Source organism: Leptinotarsa decemlineata, unplaced genomic scaffold, assembly GCF_025532065.1.
Source record: "Leptinotarsa decemlineata unplaced genomic scaffold, Ldec_3_MD MMD2_tig00026307_RagTag_RagTag, whole genome shotgun sequence".
NCBI classification, from domain to species: domain Eukaryota; kingdom Metazoa; phylum Arthropoda; class Insecta; order Coleoptera; family Chrysomelidae; genus Leptinotarsa; species Leptinotarsa decemlineata.
In genome coordinates, this window is record NW_027412681.1 from 18,092,386 (window position 1) to 18,109,197 (window position 16,812).

Consider the following 16,812-nt stretch of genomic DNA (forward strand, 5'->3'; position numbering starts at 1 on the left):
CCTTCTGCTTGACTCTGATAAATATGAATGATTGCGGCTTTTTTTGAGAAAACTAGTAAACCTTTTTTTTCTGCTCTTTCCTAAAAATGTATCTTCAGTTGTATTGAGAGACACGTATTCTTCAAATAATTGATCGATTGGAGTATAATTTATGAGTATATCTGTATTATTAAATAATATTCGAAAACATTTTTTCGAAAAAAGCCACGCAAATCTGATTTTTTATGTAAATATCATGCATAGACTTGTGATGCACTGTTTGGAACTTTTGGTCTAGTAATGAATATTACTGAAGTTTTTTCCCAACACCAAACCGTTATTTAACACCTCGGATCACTTGGTGATTGAAACACGTATCCAGGTGTTAAAATAACAGTTTGGTGGGAAAAACCGAAATAATATTCATCAAATATAGAGTTTATACAATATAAATAGTTGTATTCCTGCTTTGAAAGGTTTTTAATTGCAAAAAATATAGACTAACAATTTTAAAAAAACATTAAAATCGAAGCTTTTTCTCAGAACTTCCGTAAAAAAGATTTCTCCGATTTGATTATTGATTTTCGTTTTACAATTGTCTGGATTTTTATTTTTCTATATTTCTCTAATGCTTTTAGTTCTTCCTTCAGAATAATTACCTTCATATATTAGGAAATGGAACTGGTTAGAAAAAAAAATGAAGTATATTTGTTTTATCGTTGAAATCAAATTTACATCTCCATGAGGAATTAATAAATTCAAATTTCATAGTCATGACATGAAAATTAAATGAAACACTGAAATTTCAAATATTTTTAATTTGCTTTAAAAATTTGACAGTCGCGAAAATAAATAATACAATAAAAACAATTCGGTCATACATTGAATATCAGTATAGTAGGATTTTCAATTCCGAATCCATGAACGTATTATCACGTAATTATCGTCTTCACTTGATAATATAATGACTTGCAGGCCCCAAGTACTGTCCATATTCCTATGATTCCTACTAGTCCTACTGTAGCCTGTTGATCATTGGGTTTTACGAAGTCAGAGAAACCCCAATAATACAATCCCAAACACAAACTGAGTATGCCTACTGCGTATCCTACAATTCCAATGTAGTTGTGAATGAATTTTAAAATCACTGGCTTGATCAAATTCTTCAGAGTATGGGAATATGTAACAAACAGGCCAAAAATTATAGATACCACGGCTAGGATCCAGGAAATCAAACCTGAAATAAAGGTAAAAGTTAGCTGTCCTCCCAAGATACGTTTATTGATGTACATTGAACCTAGAAAGCCATCTCGGCAAAATAATATATTTTCTTACACAATAATAGGTTAGGTTAGGTTAAGTGGAAGACCATCTGTGAGCATATCTATGCTCACGATGAACTTCGCCTTTTCAGCGCGCATCTCATATGCATATATATGTATATATTTTTTTTTATATTTCTTTTTTTGTAGTAGCAAAATATTGGCTAGGAGTGTCCCTCCAGGTCGAAGGTAAATAACTAAGCAAAATAACTGACACCAATTTGACATGAAGTTTGTAGACATTTTGATTTTTAAAAGTTTGCATGATTTTTGTTTGCAATTATTGCTATAAACGAAAGCGATAGTCAAATTGAAAATGTGCCTTACGGAATTTCCAATACAGCAACTGTTGCTACAGCATAATTATTGGCCAGATACGAAAACGTTTATGATTCGTTTTCGGAATGGATGGATATGAAGGAAAGCGAAACTATCACGGAGGATGTCATTTTGGCCTAATTGTCGCAAAGATCTGAAACTGTCAAATTCTCTACTTTGTAGAGCGTGTACTCTATGTTGAAAACTACCATAAGTAGGAATACAAAGATGTTTCTGGCGCATTTGAAGGTCGAGCGTCGGCGATTGGAGTCGGTAAAGGTTTCAGAGGCGTTTGTAAGTGACAAAGACTCATGTGCGACCTACTCCATGCAGAGAACGACGAAATGAGTATCGGAGAGATTCATTTGAAAGATGAGAGCATGGTTGAATTATAAAAATAATCAATGTAGATGAAAATTTTGAAAGCGTAAAAGTTATATAATAATAATAATAATGGTGAATGGAAAATCAGATGGAAGAATAAAACATGGCGGCAATGTAACGTCGGAATAATAATGAATAATTGCACGCAAAACGGTCGAAAGATGTATTTTGAGACAACCTATACACATTAAGGGATCGCACGTTGAAACGTTAAACTATCATGTTTTTTTTCTTGAATGATATATTCTGCCACACCTTGTGCACATGGGCATCATGTTTTTTTCTTAAATGATGAATTGAGACCCCAATCAATGCCCGTCACATTACCGCCATGTTTTTTCTTTATTCTGATTTTTCATTCATCACTATCATTATATCACTTTTGCGCTCCCAATATTTCCATTCACATTCATCATTCAACCACTCTCTTATTTGGAAGATAATCTCTCCGATACTCATTTTACCCTTCTCTGCATCAATTGCGTCGCACATGTCTCTTTTCCACCCACTAACGCCTCTAAAACCGTTACCAATTCTAATCGCTGACACGCGACCTTGAAATGCGCCAGAAACAACCATGTACCCTTACTACCATTTTAGTGAAGAAAAATCTAAACATAGCCACTTTCCTTGACGTTATCGAATTTCTTCAAGAAAAGAATGTTGGTTATAGAGTAAAGAAATCAGAAGTCTTCAACAGCCAGCAGATCAATAAATTCATTAGGGAAGCAGTTAATGAAATTTCAACGGTAATTTTAACAAAATAAGATATGAAAATATCAACTTTATTTGCTGTATTTCAAGATAGCAACAACTATTGGGATAGCCGGTGAGTATAGACGAAAAGAACTAACAAAAGTGTCAATTATCAATCTAATAGACAACAAGTAATACATGTTGCTTTGAAAATACCAGAAACCACAAGACATATTGAGAGAACATCAGTTGTAATTTTGCAAGGAAACTTGCTGTTGTACATAACAGGCAATATTTATATTTACGGCCATCCTATATTCCATCCGATACTGTCATTCGTGAATGACAAAAAACGAAAATGGTCGATTCAGTCTGCTGGTATCCATCGTTTCGGCAACCTTAGATTTGAAATCGCAGAATTTTAATTTTACCCAAACCTGAAAATTACACATTTCATAGCCTTCGTCGAACTTCAACGACATTATTTGCTGATTATGGTAGATAGAACCAAATTTGAAGCGACTTGGTGACTAGAAGTCTTCCAATGTTACTGAAGGATATATAGAACAATTCAATTACAATCAAAATTAAAATTGCCAATTCCATTCAAAAATTATCATATGAAAACAATCAATGTGAAAAGGAAACTTCACCTTTTTGTTCTAACTTCATTGAACGGCATTTAAATATACTAAGCATTCCAAACAAATTGACTACCTTCAATATTATTATTGAACAAATAAAATTTTTAGGGACCTACCTAGACGCCAATCTAAATTGGGATAGGCAGGTGGACTAAATATGTGATAAGTTAAATAGAGCATATTATGCCATAACAGCTGAAATCCTGTTTGGATTGAAACCACATTTGTGGTTTCAATTAGAAGACCCAGCATTCCCAGGCATCATCTAACATCACCACGTAGGCAGCTATAGCTACCTGCGTGACTTCCGGGTCCAGGATATAAATACATAGATATAGATTATTATCGAGTGTGTATGATATACATCAAAAGGGAAAAATTCGTGGACAAGACACTCAAGAAATATGGAGGCAAACCGCGGACACGTGTTTCTGGCTATTGGCCTCATCAGCGCGGTGCAGCCAATTGCAAAGATGTACAACAACTGGTTACCAAAAATGAAAAAACATCACATATGCACGGTGTCACCAACAGGAGCTAACCGCACATTTGTGGTTTCAATTAGAAGACCCAGCATTCCCAGGCATCATCTAACATCACCGCGCTGATGAGGCCAATAGCCAGAAACACGTGTCCGCGGTTTGCCTCCATATTCTTTGAGTGTCTTGTCCACGAATTTTTCCCTTTTGATATATATCATACACACTCGATAATAATCTATATCTATGTATTTATATCCTGGACCCGGAAGTCACGCAGGTAGCTATAGCTGCCTACGTGGTGATGTTAGATGATGCCTGGGAATGCTGGGTCTTCTAATTGAAACCACAAATGTGCGGTTAGCTCCTGTTGGTGACACCGTGCATATGTGATGTTTTTTCATTTTTGGTTTGATTTTAATCTCAAAGAAATTTGGTCCGACATAACTAATCTAATCCTGTGTCTCATTCGTAAATCTTCCGATCTAATAGGATATTCATGTTCTATGAGAGAGTCAAATATATGTTGAATAACTATCAAATAAACTGAAAAACATAGACTTAAGGAAGTTCAGGCGTAATTCAGATCCTTAAATTTTAGAAAAAATGGGTTATTCCACCATTTCTTTTCACTAATACTGTTGGAGACGGTTATAAAGTTGTAAATCTGTCAGCGACACCTCCTTGTTGAACCGTATCGCTTACTCCTTTCTGTTTGGTGACGGAAAGTTTTCTTGACGTTCGTCTAATTGCTTAGGCATCATGAGTTTTCATTTTATGATTCGATGCCAAGCCAGATTTAATTGAGATATATAAGACATCATCTAATTTCTTCAGCATCGTCTTCATGATTTACAGGTCCAATTTTCCTTTTTTTCAGCATAGACTCCCTGAACTTGTTTGTCTTCAGTATAAGGTTTGTTCCCATCTCTGAGAAGTATTGAGTTATCCCTATTCACGAGCAATAGGACGATTATCATCTTCTGTCGTCGCCGTCGGTATTAGTCAGCTTGACTTATTCCTGTATCTGAATCTACATATTTTCCTCTCAGCCTAACCACCATATTGTTTTCAGATTTTGTAGAAACTTGGTTATTTTCTTTATCGTTATTCTGATTCACGAATATAATGAAATTGAAAAGGTTATATTTTTACACAAAATTCCTTTGGCTGGGTTTTAATCAAATAAATTCGCTTATTTGTCATTACGATGTCATCGACGACATGGGTAGATTCAACTCATTTCGTGATATAAAGCCATAATTTATGAAAGAATTATGTGTTTTTTCTCATTATGTTATCCAGAGTGATACTGAAGAGCCCTAAGGCAAGTCTCACGAGTAAACGTCGATGTATACCAGTGAGGAATACAAATAAAAGTAATTATTTGTTTCGAAATAATTTTTCTTTCGTGTAATTCAGAATTTACTTGAAAGTAACTGTTTCAGGAGGGCTTTTTCTTTCAGTTTGTGTCTGAAAGTTACTTCATTGCATGATCTACACTTCTTTGTATGGAATTACTTTTTCAAAATTTATTGCTTCCTTCCTTTCTTTGAAAGATTCCCACATTTTTTTGTATCAAGATGGAGTAGTAGAAAGCCAAAATTTTCCTTTCCCATACAATGAAACTAATGCACTCCTAATTTTCAGAAATATTCAATTGACTTTTTTGTTCTGTTCCACAATGTAGACATCAAGGACGCACTATCCATAATTTAAGCTCTCATTAAGAGATGTTTGATGATCGTTGGACCTATCCGAACTCGCAATAAAACTTCTTCAAATATGGGGTCTTTTTACCCTTAACCCCGCTCAACACCTTCACTTCTCAACCATCGAAAAAGCGACTACTTCTACTGTAGTTTGTGAACTCAATATTTCTCAGTTAACGGTGATTTTCATCATCTCTCTATTAATGAAAACTTGTTAATTTTCATCAAGATTTTTTATTCCTTCTCAAAGGACGTGCATTCTTTGAGACCTCTACCATTTCCGAATATTCAATTGTAAAAGTATCAGGTTTTCACAGTTGCGATAATATAATTCTTGTTGAAGTTCTCTTTTCTCGACTGATGGTTCAATTTACAGACGATTTGCAAGAGTAAATCTTCCGAAAATACTTTTCTCACGCCAGAGCAAAAAATATTTGGTCCGTTTCGCTAGCCGTGAATATTTGTTTGAAGATAGAGAAGTTGAGAGGCAAAAACTTTCTTTCCCAAAAATGAATTCCTCATAAAAGTATACCCCATTCAATTTAAACCAAAGAAGAGTCATCACACAAAAACACAACACATAAGTGAACCTCTTGCTGTTTAACTGAAAAGTGCTTCTCGGTTTCATTTTAGTTTTTAATCCGGCCTCAAGGGGAAAACTCACCTGTAATGGCGTGGAATGTCTGGAAGTGTTCTTGCCCATTCTCAGCCTTGGAAACTGTTTCAAATAAAATGCCAACTGAAATTGCTATAGTACTAAGACTTAGGAGGAACCCATGAAGATAAGCTTTCTGCACTCTGCCAATCTCCAGGCTCCAAACATTCAAGTCATACATTAAAACAATTCCCTCCGCCATAAGTGGTATGAACTGAAAACAATAACTTTCAAGAAATCTGCTAGTAACTCATAAGTATTTTTTTTAATGTCACACCAATTTGTGTTTCATTTCAGAAATAAGTGTTTTGTTTTGAAGGAAATTTTTCAAATATTTTGAAGAAATTACAATAATGAGAACTTCATCTTGCTATAAACTCTTATATTGAATATTCTAGAAATTAACATCAACAGATATCAAAAGTCACGTGTGAAAACAATTCAGAACTATTCAGAATCGTTCAACGCTGCAATGAATAAAAACTGCACACAATCCAAAATGATGCTCATCTGAAATAATGTTTTTGTCAATGTCAACACGTTTTATTGCTACCCCCTGCCACAATCTTTATTTAAACAAATTATAATTACATATATTATAAAGTCCGCTGTAGGTGCGAGCGCGAATACTTAGTCGATTACAATCTTTAAACATAGCCAATCGAAAAATAACTGTATTACATTCATAGCCATGTTATATAAAGTAAAGAAAAATATTTTAATATCATTCAATAGAAAAAAATATTTCATAAATTTCATCATTGTCGTCGATATTTTCATTTTCTTTATCACTACTCCTTCAGTCGATGGCATCATCGTCATCAATATCGCCTTCTTCGTCAGTTTCTGATAAAAATCTGCAAGTTTATACAATTATGACATATTGAAAAATTATTTACAATCAATTGTAATAACAAAAACTTACCTGATTGAGTTTTGAGCGAATCACAATAACTTGGTAGTTGATCCCCTTCATACCATCTGAACTGGTATTATATCCAGCCTTTATTGTCTGGTTGATATGTGGTTGGATATTGCAAATGAGCATTATTCCAAATGGTACATAAATAATTTACTTGCGAAATTGATGCAATAGTTTGCTTTTGCAAGGTGACACATTGCTAGCGTCAAAATTTCGCAACTTCTTTCGGTCAAAATCTTTGTTTACATCGGAGACTGTATACGAGTCGATGAATATTTGAAGTCTAGTGGTATCAACATCAATTATATTAGGGACATTGTGAATATTGCATATACATCTCTGAAAAATGAAAAAGTGGATAATGCCTTTTTACTTTTTGAGTTGAATACCTTCTTTTTAGTGGGAAGCCCGGTAGGTACATAACATTTTGCAAGCTTTTATTTAATTCGCAATGTTTGCGCAATGTATCTATATTTGTCACAATGCTTGTATTTCTTGACAAAAGAGGAATCCCTGGATGGAGATGAAAACCAACCTGTTTGAGGTGCAAGGAAAGAAGAAAATGCACAAAGTCCCTATCAATCAATAAGTTTTCTCGTATTTCAGTAATTCATTTAAAAAGCTTCTCTCCAACGGAAAGATTCAGAGGCAAATTGAATGTTAGTAATAATTTTTCTTTAGAAGGATTAGATATGAGCAATTATGCAGCAGACAATGTGGTTCCTTATCGTTACAATCTATATGTACTTTCGAATCACAGTGGGACTACTTACAACGGGCATTACACAACATATTGCAGACACCCTAATAGTGGCATGTGGAATGAATACAACGATTCACACGTGTCCCCAATTTCACCAAAATCGCTTGTGAGTGAGGAGGCATATGTCCTCTTTTATGAACAGGAGAGAACAAAGCAGCACTTTTCTAATGTTTTTTTCTTTTTCTCTTTTAATAAGCTGAATTAGGTTGATTGATTTGTATTTCATAATTTTTCTGATAATAAATGTTATTTCGGGTCAGATCTTGCAAATGAATCCAATTGTGTTGAAATTTTGCGTACGTACGTTTGATTCAGATAGTTCAATGACGCTATTCTATTAGTTGTTTCAAAAGTTTTGTCCGTTCCTATGATTCTAGTTTAAACTGTAATATTTCAGTGAAGCGCCATTTGATTCAATGCTCTTTTGCCGAAATAACACAAATTGATTAATTGTGTCCGCATACAAATTAGTTCGCCTGGTCCTGAAGAGAACGTAATTGAAGTGATTGAGATACGTCGAGTACTATTCTCGATGTCATTGAAATTCAGCACAACGTTTGCATTCCCATTGAAAATGTTTCATTATACAAATAAAAATCTTGAGAGTTCTGTATATCATATATAAAATGTTGGTATTCAAACTGAAGAATTATTTCCGTATTATGTGAATCAGTGAAATGTGGCAATTTATTTTTCGTTCAGGTCTTTTGTATTTGTTTATTGTATTGGTTAGTTTTATTTGATTACATATTTATTCGAGTTGTCTCACTAAAATTAGTGTGGGTAATGTAATAATCATAATTTTCATATTTTGTCACAATTATATTTGAATATTAGATCCCATTACCTAAATTTGTTTAGGACAGTGACAGTGAATTAAATTGTGAGAATGATTAATAACTAGGTCCCGAAAGTCACGTACGATTCAAGAAATAATTTCAACTGGACGTTGATTTCATGAATGTCATTTTTATCACCGTTGGAAAGAAACATTCAATCGTTCGATTCGGTGGCCTAGTCTTAAAGTGTTTCGTTATTTTATCGGTTTGAAGGAAATAATACCTACACAAAACACTTTCTGATGTCAATTTACTACTACAAGACAGCAAATGTAAGAATTTTCATTTGTGAAGTTGAGAAAAAAGAAGTTATGATACTGTATAGGTACCTAGATAAATGTGGAACTTTTAGAGATAAGCATTCAACCGTCGTGGCTTCGCTATACTCCTCAATGACAATTACTGACCTGAAAGTTTGAAAATAAAGGAGTTATGAAGGATGAACTGAAAATTGATATTAATCGATAGCTTCTTATTTCATTCCTAAATGTGGAGGGATAAGATAGTATCCCCACACAGTACTCTCTGTTACTGAGGTAACATGGTATGGATTCTTTTCTACATAGTCGAACACAAAAAAATCCTCAACTGGTTTAAAAAAGAAATGTGCTTTTTTTCAAATATTTTGGTTCAATTTTGTTCCTAAATATGATTCACTCGTTATTTTCTCATACATATTACAAACTCAGTGTCACCTGTGATAACTAACTTTGGGGATGTTTGAACCCTCTTTTGATTGCAAAGTTACAAATTATAATTTTTTCCCAGTCTTCAAATCATACACCAAAAATTCCGCAACCGGTTATCCGAATTCAAAACATAGAAAGTCTTTGTGTAGAAAACTCAAATACATCTCGGGCGAAGGATCACAAGATCCTCCTTTTTTTGAAAAAAAAAGTTGGTAGCGCCTCTCTGCGGCGACTGGTGTCACCTAATTCGCTTTTTTACCAAAACTTACTGAAAATGATTCCTTTTCATACAAATTTTATCCGATTTTTCACGTCCGCACTGCATAATTATCAATTATTTACAACAGCAAAAATTCTTTTCCTACGTAAAGAAAATGTTGCTTGATTACTGTTGTTTATTCCTAATTTTATACGCCTTGGTATGAAAATCTTGCTCTTTTAAAAATAGTTTTACTCAACTACTCAAAGGATGTTAATATAATATAGAAGTACTTCTGCAGATTTTTTGGATTTTTTGTCTGAAAGACAATCAAAATATGTTCGCACTGTTTTCAGTATAACCTTATCGAATATGTACTCACATGGAATTCAAAATGTGGTAATATTCAGAATTTCAATCCAACCGCTCAAGTAAAGATTTTTTTGCGTGAATTTGTTGAAATATGTTTTCACTAATGAGTTTATTAGGTTTGTTCGAATATGGATATTTCTTGTTGAATGATAGCGGTTCGTTCCTCAATTGTAACATTCAAAATCTGCAAGTAGGTAAATCACTTTCAAAAACAGTAAAAATATTTAAAAAAAACATAGACCTCAGATGTTATCATAGGTTGGCAAAAAAAAGTAAAATGAAAAATAAATATGCAATAGAATTTAGAATGAATAAAAGCTAATATGTGAAGGAACAAAAGGTTGCTGAAACATTAAAATAACTAAGAAGTTATGCAACTGGATAAAATAATAATAATTGTTGAAAAAGTATTTCAAAAATGGACAAAAAAAAAGTCATTGGAAGCCTAATCAGAGCGTCAAAAGAGTTCACATACCCTCACCGAACTAGAAGAGCCCCTCCTTTCTGGAAGCATATTGTCTTCGAAGTCATTTGCATAATAAATAACTTTAAGTAACTGTATTTTATAATCTCCTACGTAAACCGCCGTTTCATTGACATTTTCCAAATGAAATAAGTTTGATTTTATGTTTTGTAATGTAAATGAATATTCCTGGAGTTTTCATGAAATAGTTTGACATTTGATAACTTACCGCACAAGAACTGAGAAAAATGTGCCATAATCTCTTCGCATCCTTTTCAAAATTATTGAAGAAGACGTGAAACATAACTACCGATACTAAAACAACTAGTGTATGGAAAATTGTATTGCACACATATTGTGCTGTTTGAAATAAGGAAACTTTTGTGTTTTTGGTAATCATAGTTATCAGTAATCGTTTGAAAATACCATACGTAGGTATATTTATAAGCTTCTTATAACTCAAATAACCTGTCAATAAATGAAACTATAAAAGAATAAGTCGAGTTATCAATAATCTTTTAATTATTATTACAAATTATATTATGGACAATATTGGTTGCACAAGAATGAAGAAAATTCCAATCGTCAGTTCAGAAAATTCATATATTTTCTCTCATTAAATGACACGGAAAAGTACAACCAAAGTTTCCATTCGAGAGTGACAGGGCGTAACGATGAAGTTTATGCAAAACAGTCGTTTCATATAGAAATTTCTTGGAAAATTCTCACTGAGTTGAAATATCACAATCTTCATTGATTCTTTCTAATTGGAGGACAGAAAGGGAGGATGGGATAGGGACATGCAGAAGAAACCACTAGCAACACTATGTATATTTTTTCATATATTTTGAAAGTGATAGCATTTACTGATTTCCAGATAGAAGACTTTGAAATTAGGCTTTTGTCAAAATATTAACGTACCTACCGTATGCGTGATTGTCGGTACAGGGAACTGAACTGTTATAAAGGAAATAAATTAATGTTGATGAAGATGTGACTGGAACAAGTGATTCACATCAGGTGTGCATATTAATAGATATAGATTATTTCAGTAAGAATAAATACTACTTTTTTATGAAATTCAATGAATAATAGCTTTGCTTTGAAAATGTATGAAAACGGATTTTTGAATCCAAATCGAGCAAGAAAAATATTCTTGGCCTGGAATGATAACAGAGACTTTCATCAAATCGTGTCACGTTCGTGAAAAATTTGCTAAAAAACATAAAAGAAACTCTCTCATGATATCCACTACCTAATAGATGCTGGGAAGGTGTAGGTTCTGACATTTTTACTCATAATACTCAAAGACATTATTTGATGCTTATTCCAACTAATTGGAATTACTAAATATTCCAGATAAAAATACATATATTGTCATTGAAAGAATGAAAACTGTATTTGCCAGATTTGGTCCTCCTGACTTATTATTGTTCACTAATAATATCCCCTCAAATAGTGACATGTTTTTAAAATTTGTCAAACACTGGAACTAAGATCTTCCATTTAGGAGTCCTTGATGTCCCCGTTCCAATTGGCTTGCTGAAAATGCTGTCTGTATTTCAAAATTTTTATTAAAAATATCTCGTGAAGGAGAAAAAAATGCTAAATAGTCGCATCAATAAAAAGCTATCAAATAAGAATACCAATGTAACATTTTGATATCATGGTAAAAAAAACTGGCACCCTGATAAAATCTTTTGTTAACACTCAACACTAAAGTCCTATAATCCTCAAGATTCCAGAAGATTCTAAGATACTCAGAAGAAATAGGGTATATTTCAATTCATCATAAAATACTTTCAAAATGACAGGTCCAGAGTCAAGTCTTGACGCATATTGAGAATCCTGATAATAATGCCATTGTCTTATCTGCCGTCGATATCATGATTGAATTTGCGGAGTTCGAAGAGAAAATCTCGATATTTTATCCGTTTTTCCTGCTCTTTTCTGACGATATTCGTCTCGCCAGGAGCTGAAACCTCCACGACAAATATCGTTTTGCTCTGGTGGTCGAGAAGGACCACATCAGGCTTATTAGCTTGTATGAGCCTGAGGGTGGGGAACGAATAGTTCCAATAAATTCGTCACTTCTCGTTCCCCACAACGGATTTAATATCCCCCGGAGCGTAGGGCAAAACCTGTGTCTCGTCAATACCGTAAGAGTGCCGTAGATGGTGATATAGCACTCTTAGGGCCGCGTTATGTTGATGGATATAGGCCGGGACCGCATATGCTGGACATGCTGATAGCAAGTGCATTAGGGTCTCGGGCGCCTCGCGGCAGGACCTACACCTTATGTCAGGAACCTCTATACCCATCACGCGACTGCGGTAGACTAAGGTGTTGAAGACACCATCCTGGCAAGCCATGATGAACCCCTCAGTTTCCGACTTCAGCCCCCTCGACCTGAGGAAAGTAAAGGTCAGGCGCTTTGATAAGCCAAGGTCTCTAATGTTATTGAAGAAGACCCCATGCATTGGCTTATCTTTGTGTTTCCGCAGAAGTAAGGTAATCTCTGCGGCATTTATCTGGGCTTTTTGCTGAACAGGTTCCAACTTGGTGACAGAGTTGTGGTCACCTCGTTCAGTGTCGAAAACTATATCGAGATCATCAGCTGCTCGGGCAACTGCCCTAAAGAGAAATGCTCCAATTCCTGCTCTCTCATGGTCACGGACCATGCAGAGAAGGGGATCCGAACTCCTGACGATTTTACAAGCTGTATCCAGCACCATTCTGTCATGTAGACACTCCAAACTCAAAAGTTCACGGCCTCCCTGTTGTCGGGGGAAGTACAACCGTGGAACGGACGATTTGGGATGCAAACTCCTATAGAGATGCATTATTTTTCGGGTCGTTACGTCGAGTTATTATTATTATTATATATCGTTATTCCAACCACAATCCAGTCAAACACTTTGTGTGCTTTTTTTCTCATAAAAATGATCTTTTTTACTTTTCAGTTCAGTTTAGAAAGCTGATGACCATATTGATAATTCTAGGAAGCAACCAACTGAATTCAATTTTGCTTCAAACTTTATCAACTAAGGGATATTTAACAATGCTTTGATAATTGTTTAAACGAACTCCCTAACTAGTTTTCATGAAGTGAAAGTTGATCTGTGTACTCGAGAATTTCACAAAAAAGTTGTGGAAATTTCTCATATTCTATAAAGGAAAATCCAAAATATCCTCAAGCAAGCGTGAAAAACATTGAAATTTCACTGCGAAATGAGATCGATATGATGAAAGTACGAAAATTTCAAATTCAAAGAAATATACCTAATCGTTTTCCACGAAATCTCTATTTTTTCAGATTTTTCAAGAGTACAACATATGATAATCCAATTGAATTTCGTAAATTGATCAGTTACATATTCAAACTGAATGCACATATCACAAATATGACTCTGACATACAATGTTACCGGTAATATCTTGATGATGAATACCTGATAATAATTGTGCAATTTTCATCGGTAGTAATGAAAATTTGGTAAATTTTCGTTTTGAGGGCATCCGGCGTTTTTGAAAAAATTTTTGAGTGTACTCACGTACTTTGATGCGTAGATTACGAATCCGAAAAAAAAGCGGCGCTTTCCCTTATTTACAAAGTTACGGCCCTTCAAAGTTCAGAAAAGGGCGAATTTTCAGCTTTCTTTGACCCTTTTCACTTCAATAATCAACATTTCTCTTATAAAAAACATAATTTAAAAACGAATGCTTCTCCTGGTGACATTCTTCTATTTCAAATTCGTAATACACCACCAAAAACCAATTTACGATCTAAATATTTGAATTACTTTAGGAATATTGTCATAATTGATCCATAATATTAGTAGAATAGATAGCCATGTTGTTGTCAAGTTCTGATATTCCGTCATTATTGTTCAATTGAAAAAACATATTTATATCCATTGGACTTCGATACAAAACATACATTTTTTGTAGTATGAACACTACTGTTTGATTCAACTACAGTACTTTATATTCCAGTACGCGTTCATTAGAGGCCGTCCATCAATCACGTGGGGCTTGAAAGGGAGGGGGGAAGAGTCTAGCAAAATTCACGAAATATCACAAGAGAGAAGGGGGTTGTAGTGAGATATCACGTGTACTTATGTTTCCGAAAAGCAGCGTGTAGTCGGACCTTGGCTCGCCGTTGCCGTGCAATGAAAGATGTCCACTTGGGCGGCGCACCACGATGGCCGCCCGGCTCGGCTTGCCAGTCGCCAGTTACATTGTCCACGGAAAATGTACTTGAAAGAATATGTTCATGTATTGGTATAATATATGTTTTTCGCATGATTACACCGTTACTTCAATATTACTTTTAGGTCAGTCAAAAACAACTTGTCTAGACATTTCTGTCATGATCCATAATTTCAGAATGGAATTACTTGTGTATTAAAATATATGCATTTGAGTATTCAATGTATTCAGTGATGATATTCTAATAATTTTTAAGTTTTTTGTAGGTACTAAAAAATAAACGTGATTTTGGATGTGGGAGGGGGTGTTGGTCTCAAACCTCACCACGTATCACCGAGGGGTGGGAGGGGCTTAATAAATGCTAAAAAACATCACGTGATTAATGGACTGTCCCTTAGGCAGAGCTATCCTCAATTTGAGGATTCATTATTACGATAAAAAGTGGGTTCGTTTAATATAAATCCAAGCGTTCGATTAGCTCGCTTCCCTTGGCAAGCCTTCGGTAATGCACATCTGTCTCAATAAATCTGCTCTGTATGAGATATTTATGAGAGCGAAAAAAATGTAATCGGTTAGCTACGAGATCAAGTTGTTATTTGTCATATTTTAAAAAATTGGTTGAGTTTTAAAGTATGTTTTAAAAAATTAACTTCGGTGAAATTTTCTACTATAGAGATAGCGCATACTATCTTCAGAAAAGAGTTCATGACACATTCTTATTGACATAATGATGCTTTCTTCTTCACTAGTCTTTCTGAAATAGTTGTAAAAATGTTGGCATTTTGCAATTTAGAAAATCTGGCATTCAGGCCACATGCCAGGTTATCTAATTTCCTTTTCAATGCCAAGGATAAAGTGGATAAAATGGAGAAATCTGAAGTATATGAGCTTGAGTGTTCGGAGGGTTAGTGTTTATGTGGGAAAATGTAGTCGAAATTTCTAAAAGCGGTATGCTGAACATGAAAGGTCGTTCAGACTAGGTAAAAGTGATTCGACGTTTTCAAACCATTCCTTGCAATGCAACCACAAGTTCCCCAATTTAAACTATACGGAAATTTTGCTCAATTATTTGAAATTCTTGGAAATTTACAAGCATAAGTATTGCAGATGTATCCTACTGAATAATAATAATCATAATCATTCACTAAGAAGTAAATATAGTCTATAAAAATAAAAAACACGCTTTTAAAGAGCATCGAACTGAAAGGTTAAAAATATTTTTTCAAATATGTTCAAAACAATAACGAACGAAAAATATTATTATTATTGTGAAAAAAGTGACGGACGCTTGATATACAGAAAATATGGTACAAAGCGCCCACACGCATTTTTCACAATGATACTAGTATTTTCCGTTCGTTATTGTTTTAAGCTTATTTGAAAAAAATATTTTTCAACTTTTTAGTTCGATGTTCTTCAAAAGCGTGTTTTTAAGTTTTTTGAACTATATTTATTTTTCATTTTTTACTTTCGTATGCCATAAAATCGTGTTTTTTAGTCTTTGTGAACTATATTTATTTTATCTGAACTTTGGGAACAATTAGAAAAATAACCATTGATATTTTCCGATGCCGGAGAGGGAGCCTAAAAATCTGCTACCAAGCCCAAGGCAGCAGGTGCGCAAAGGAGGGTTACAAATAAGGCAGCAGGCACGCGTGTTAATAAAAAAATACTTTTTTCAAATGCAGAAATACATGTAAAGTGAGTTCTAATTATATCAAAGAGGTTACTTACTGCGTCATCTGCCTCGAATAGATCAAGCAATAATATCGAAAATTCTGTTAAATACAGATCCCGAGCTTGAGAGTTACAAACAAACAAATACATACATACAGGTGAATCTAATAAAAACGTGTCTAAAGAAGTACAAAATAGTGTATATGATTGAGATGATGTAAGTAGATGAAATAACTTCAAATATGAATATCTAATTTGGTGATATGCGCATACGTCTACTCACATTCACACATATATAACAAACAGTTAGAAGAAACAAGAGTATACATTCAGAAAATAAACATTTAAAAAGTCACAGAAATATTAAAAGCTGTTTGTACGTGGTGAAACAGAATTTGATTTAACACTTTTTTGTTGTTGGAACACTAAAGTGGAAAAAAGGATTCTAAAATAAGTACATATAAAATATTTAACATTTACAAAATAAC

General features: G+C 34.1%; 1 protein-coding gene across 2 annotated transcripts; it reads right to left on the minus strand.

Moving 5' to 3' along the window:
* Nucleotides 1-779: 779 nt before the first annotated feature.
* Nucleotides 780-10,859, minus strand: LOC111503567 (transmembrane reductase CYB561D2). 2 transcript variants are annotated; one of them, XM_023157909.2, is made up of 3 exons: nt 10,666-10,859; nt 6,199-6,403; nt 780-1,216 (listed from the first exon to the last, which is right to left on the minus strand). In XM_023157909.2, the coding sequence occupies exons 1-3, from the start codon at nt 10,834-10,836 to the stop codon at nt 912-914; spliced, it is 681 nt and encodes a 226-aa protein (XP_023013677.2). In that variant the 5' UTR covers nt 10,837-10,859; the 3' UTR covers nt 780-911. The 2 variants fall into 2 exon arrangements, with proteins under 2 accessions (XP_023013677.2, XP_023013678.2); XM_023157910.2 differs by lacking the exon at nt 10,666-10,859 and adding an exon at nt 7,115-7,440.
* Between the last annotated feature and the right edge of the window lie 5,953 nt (nt 10,860-16,812).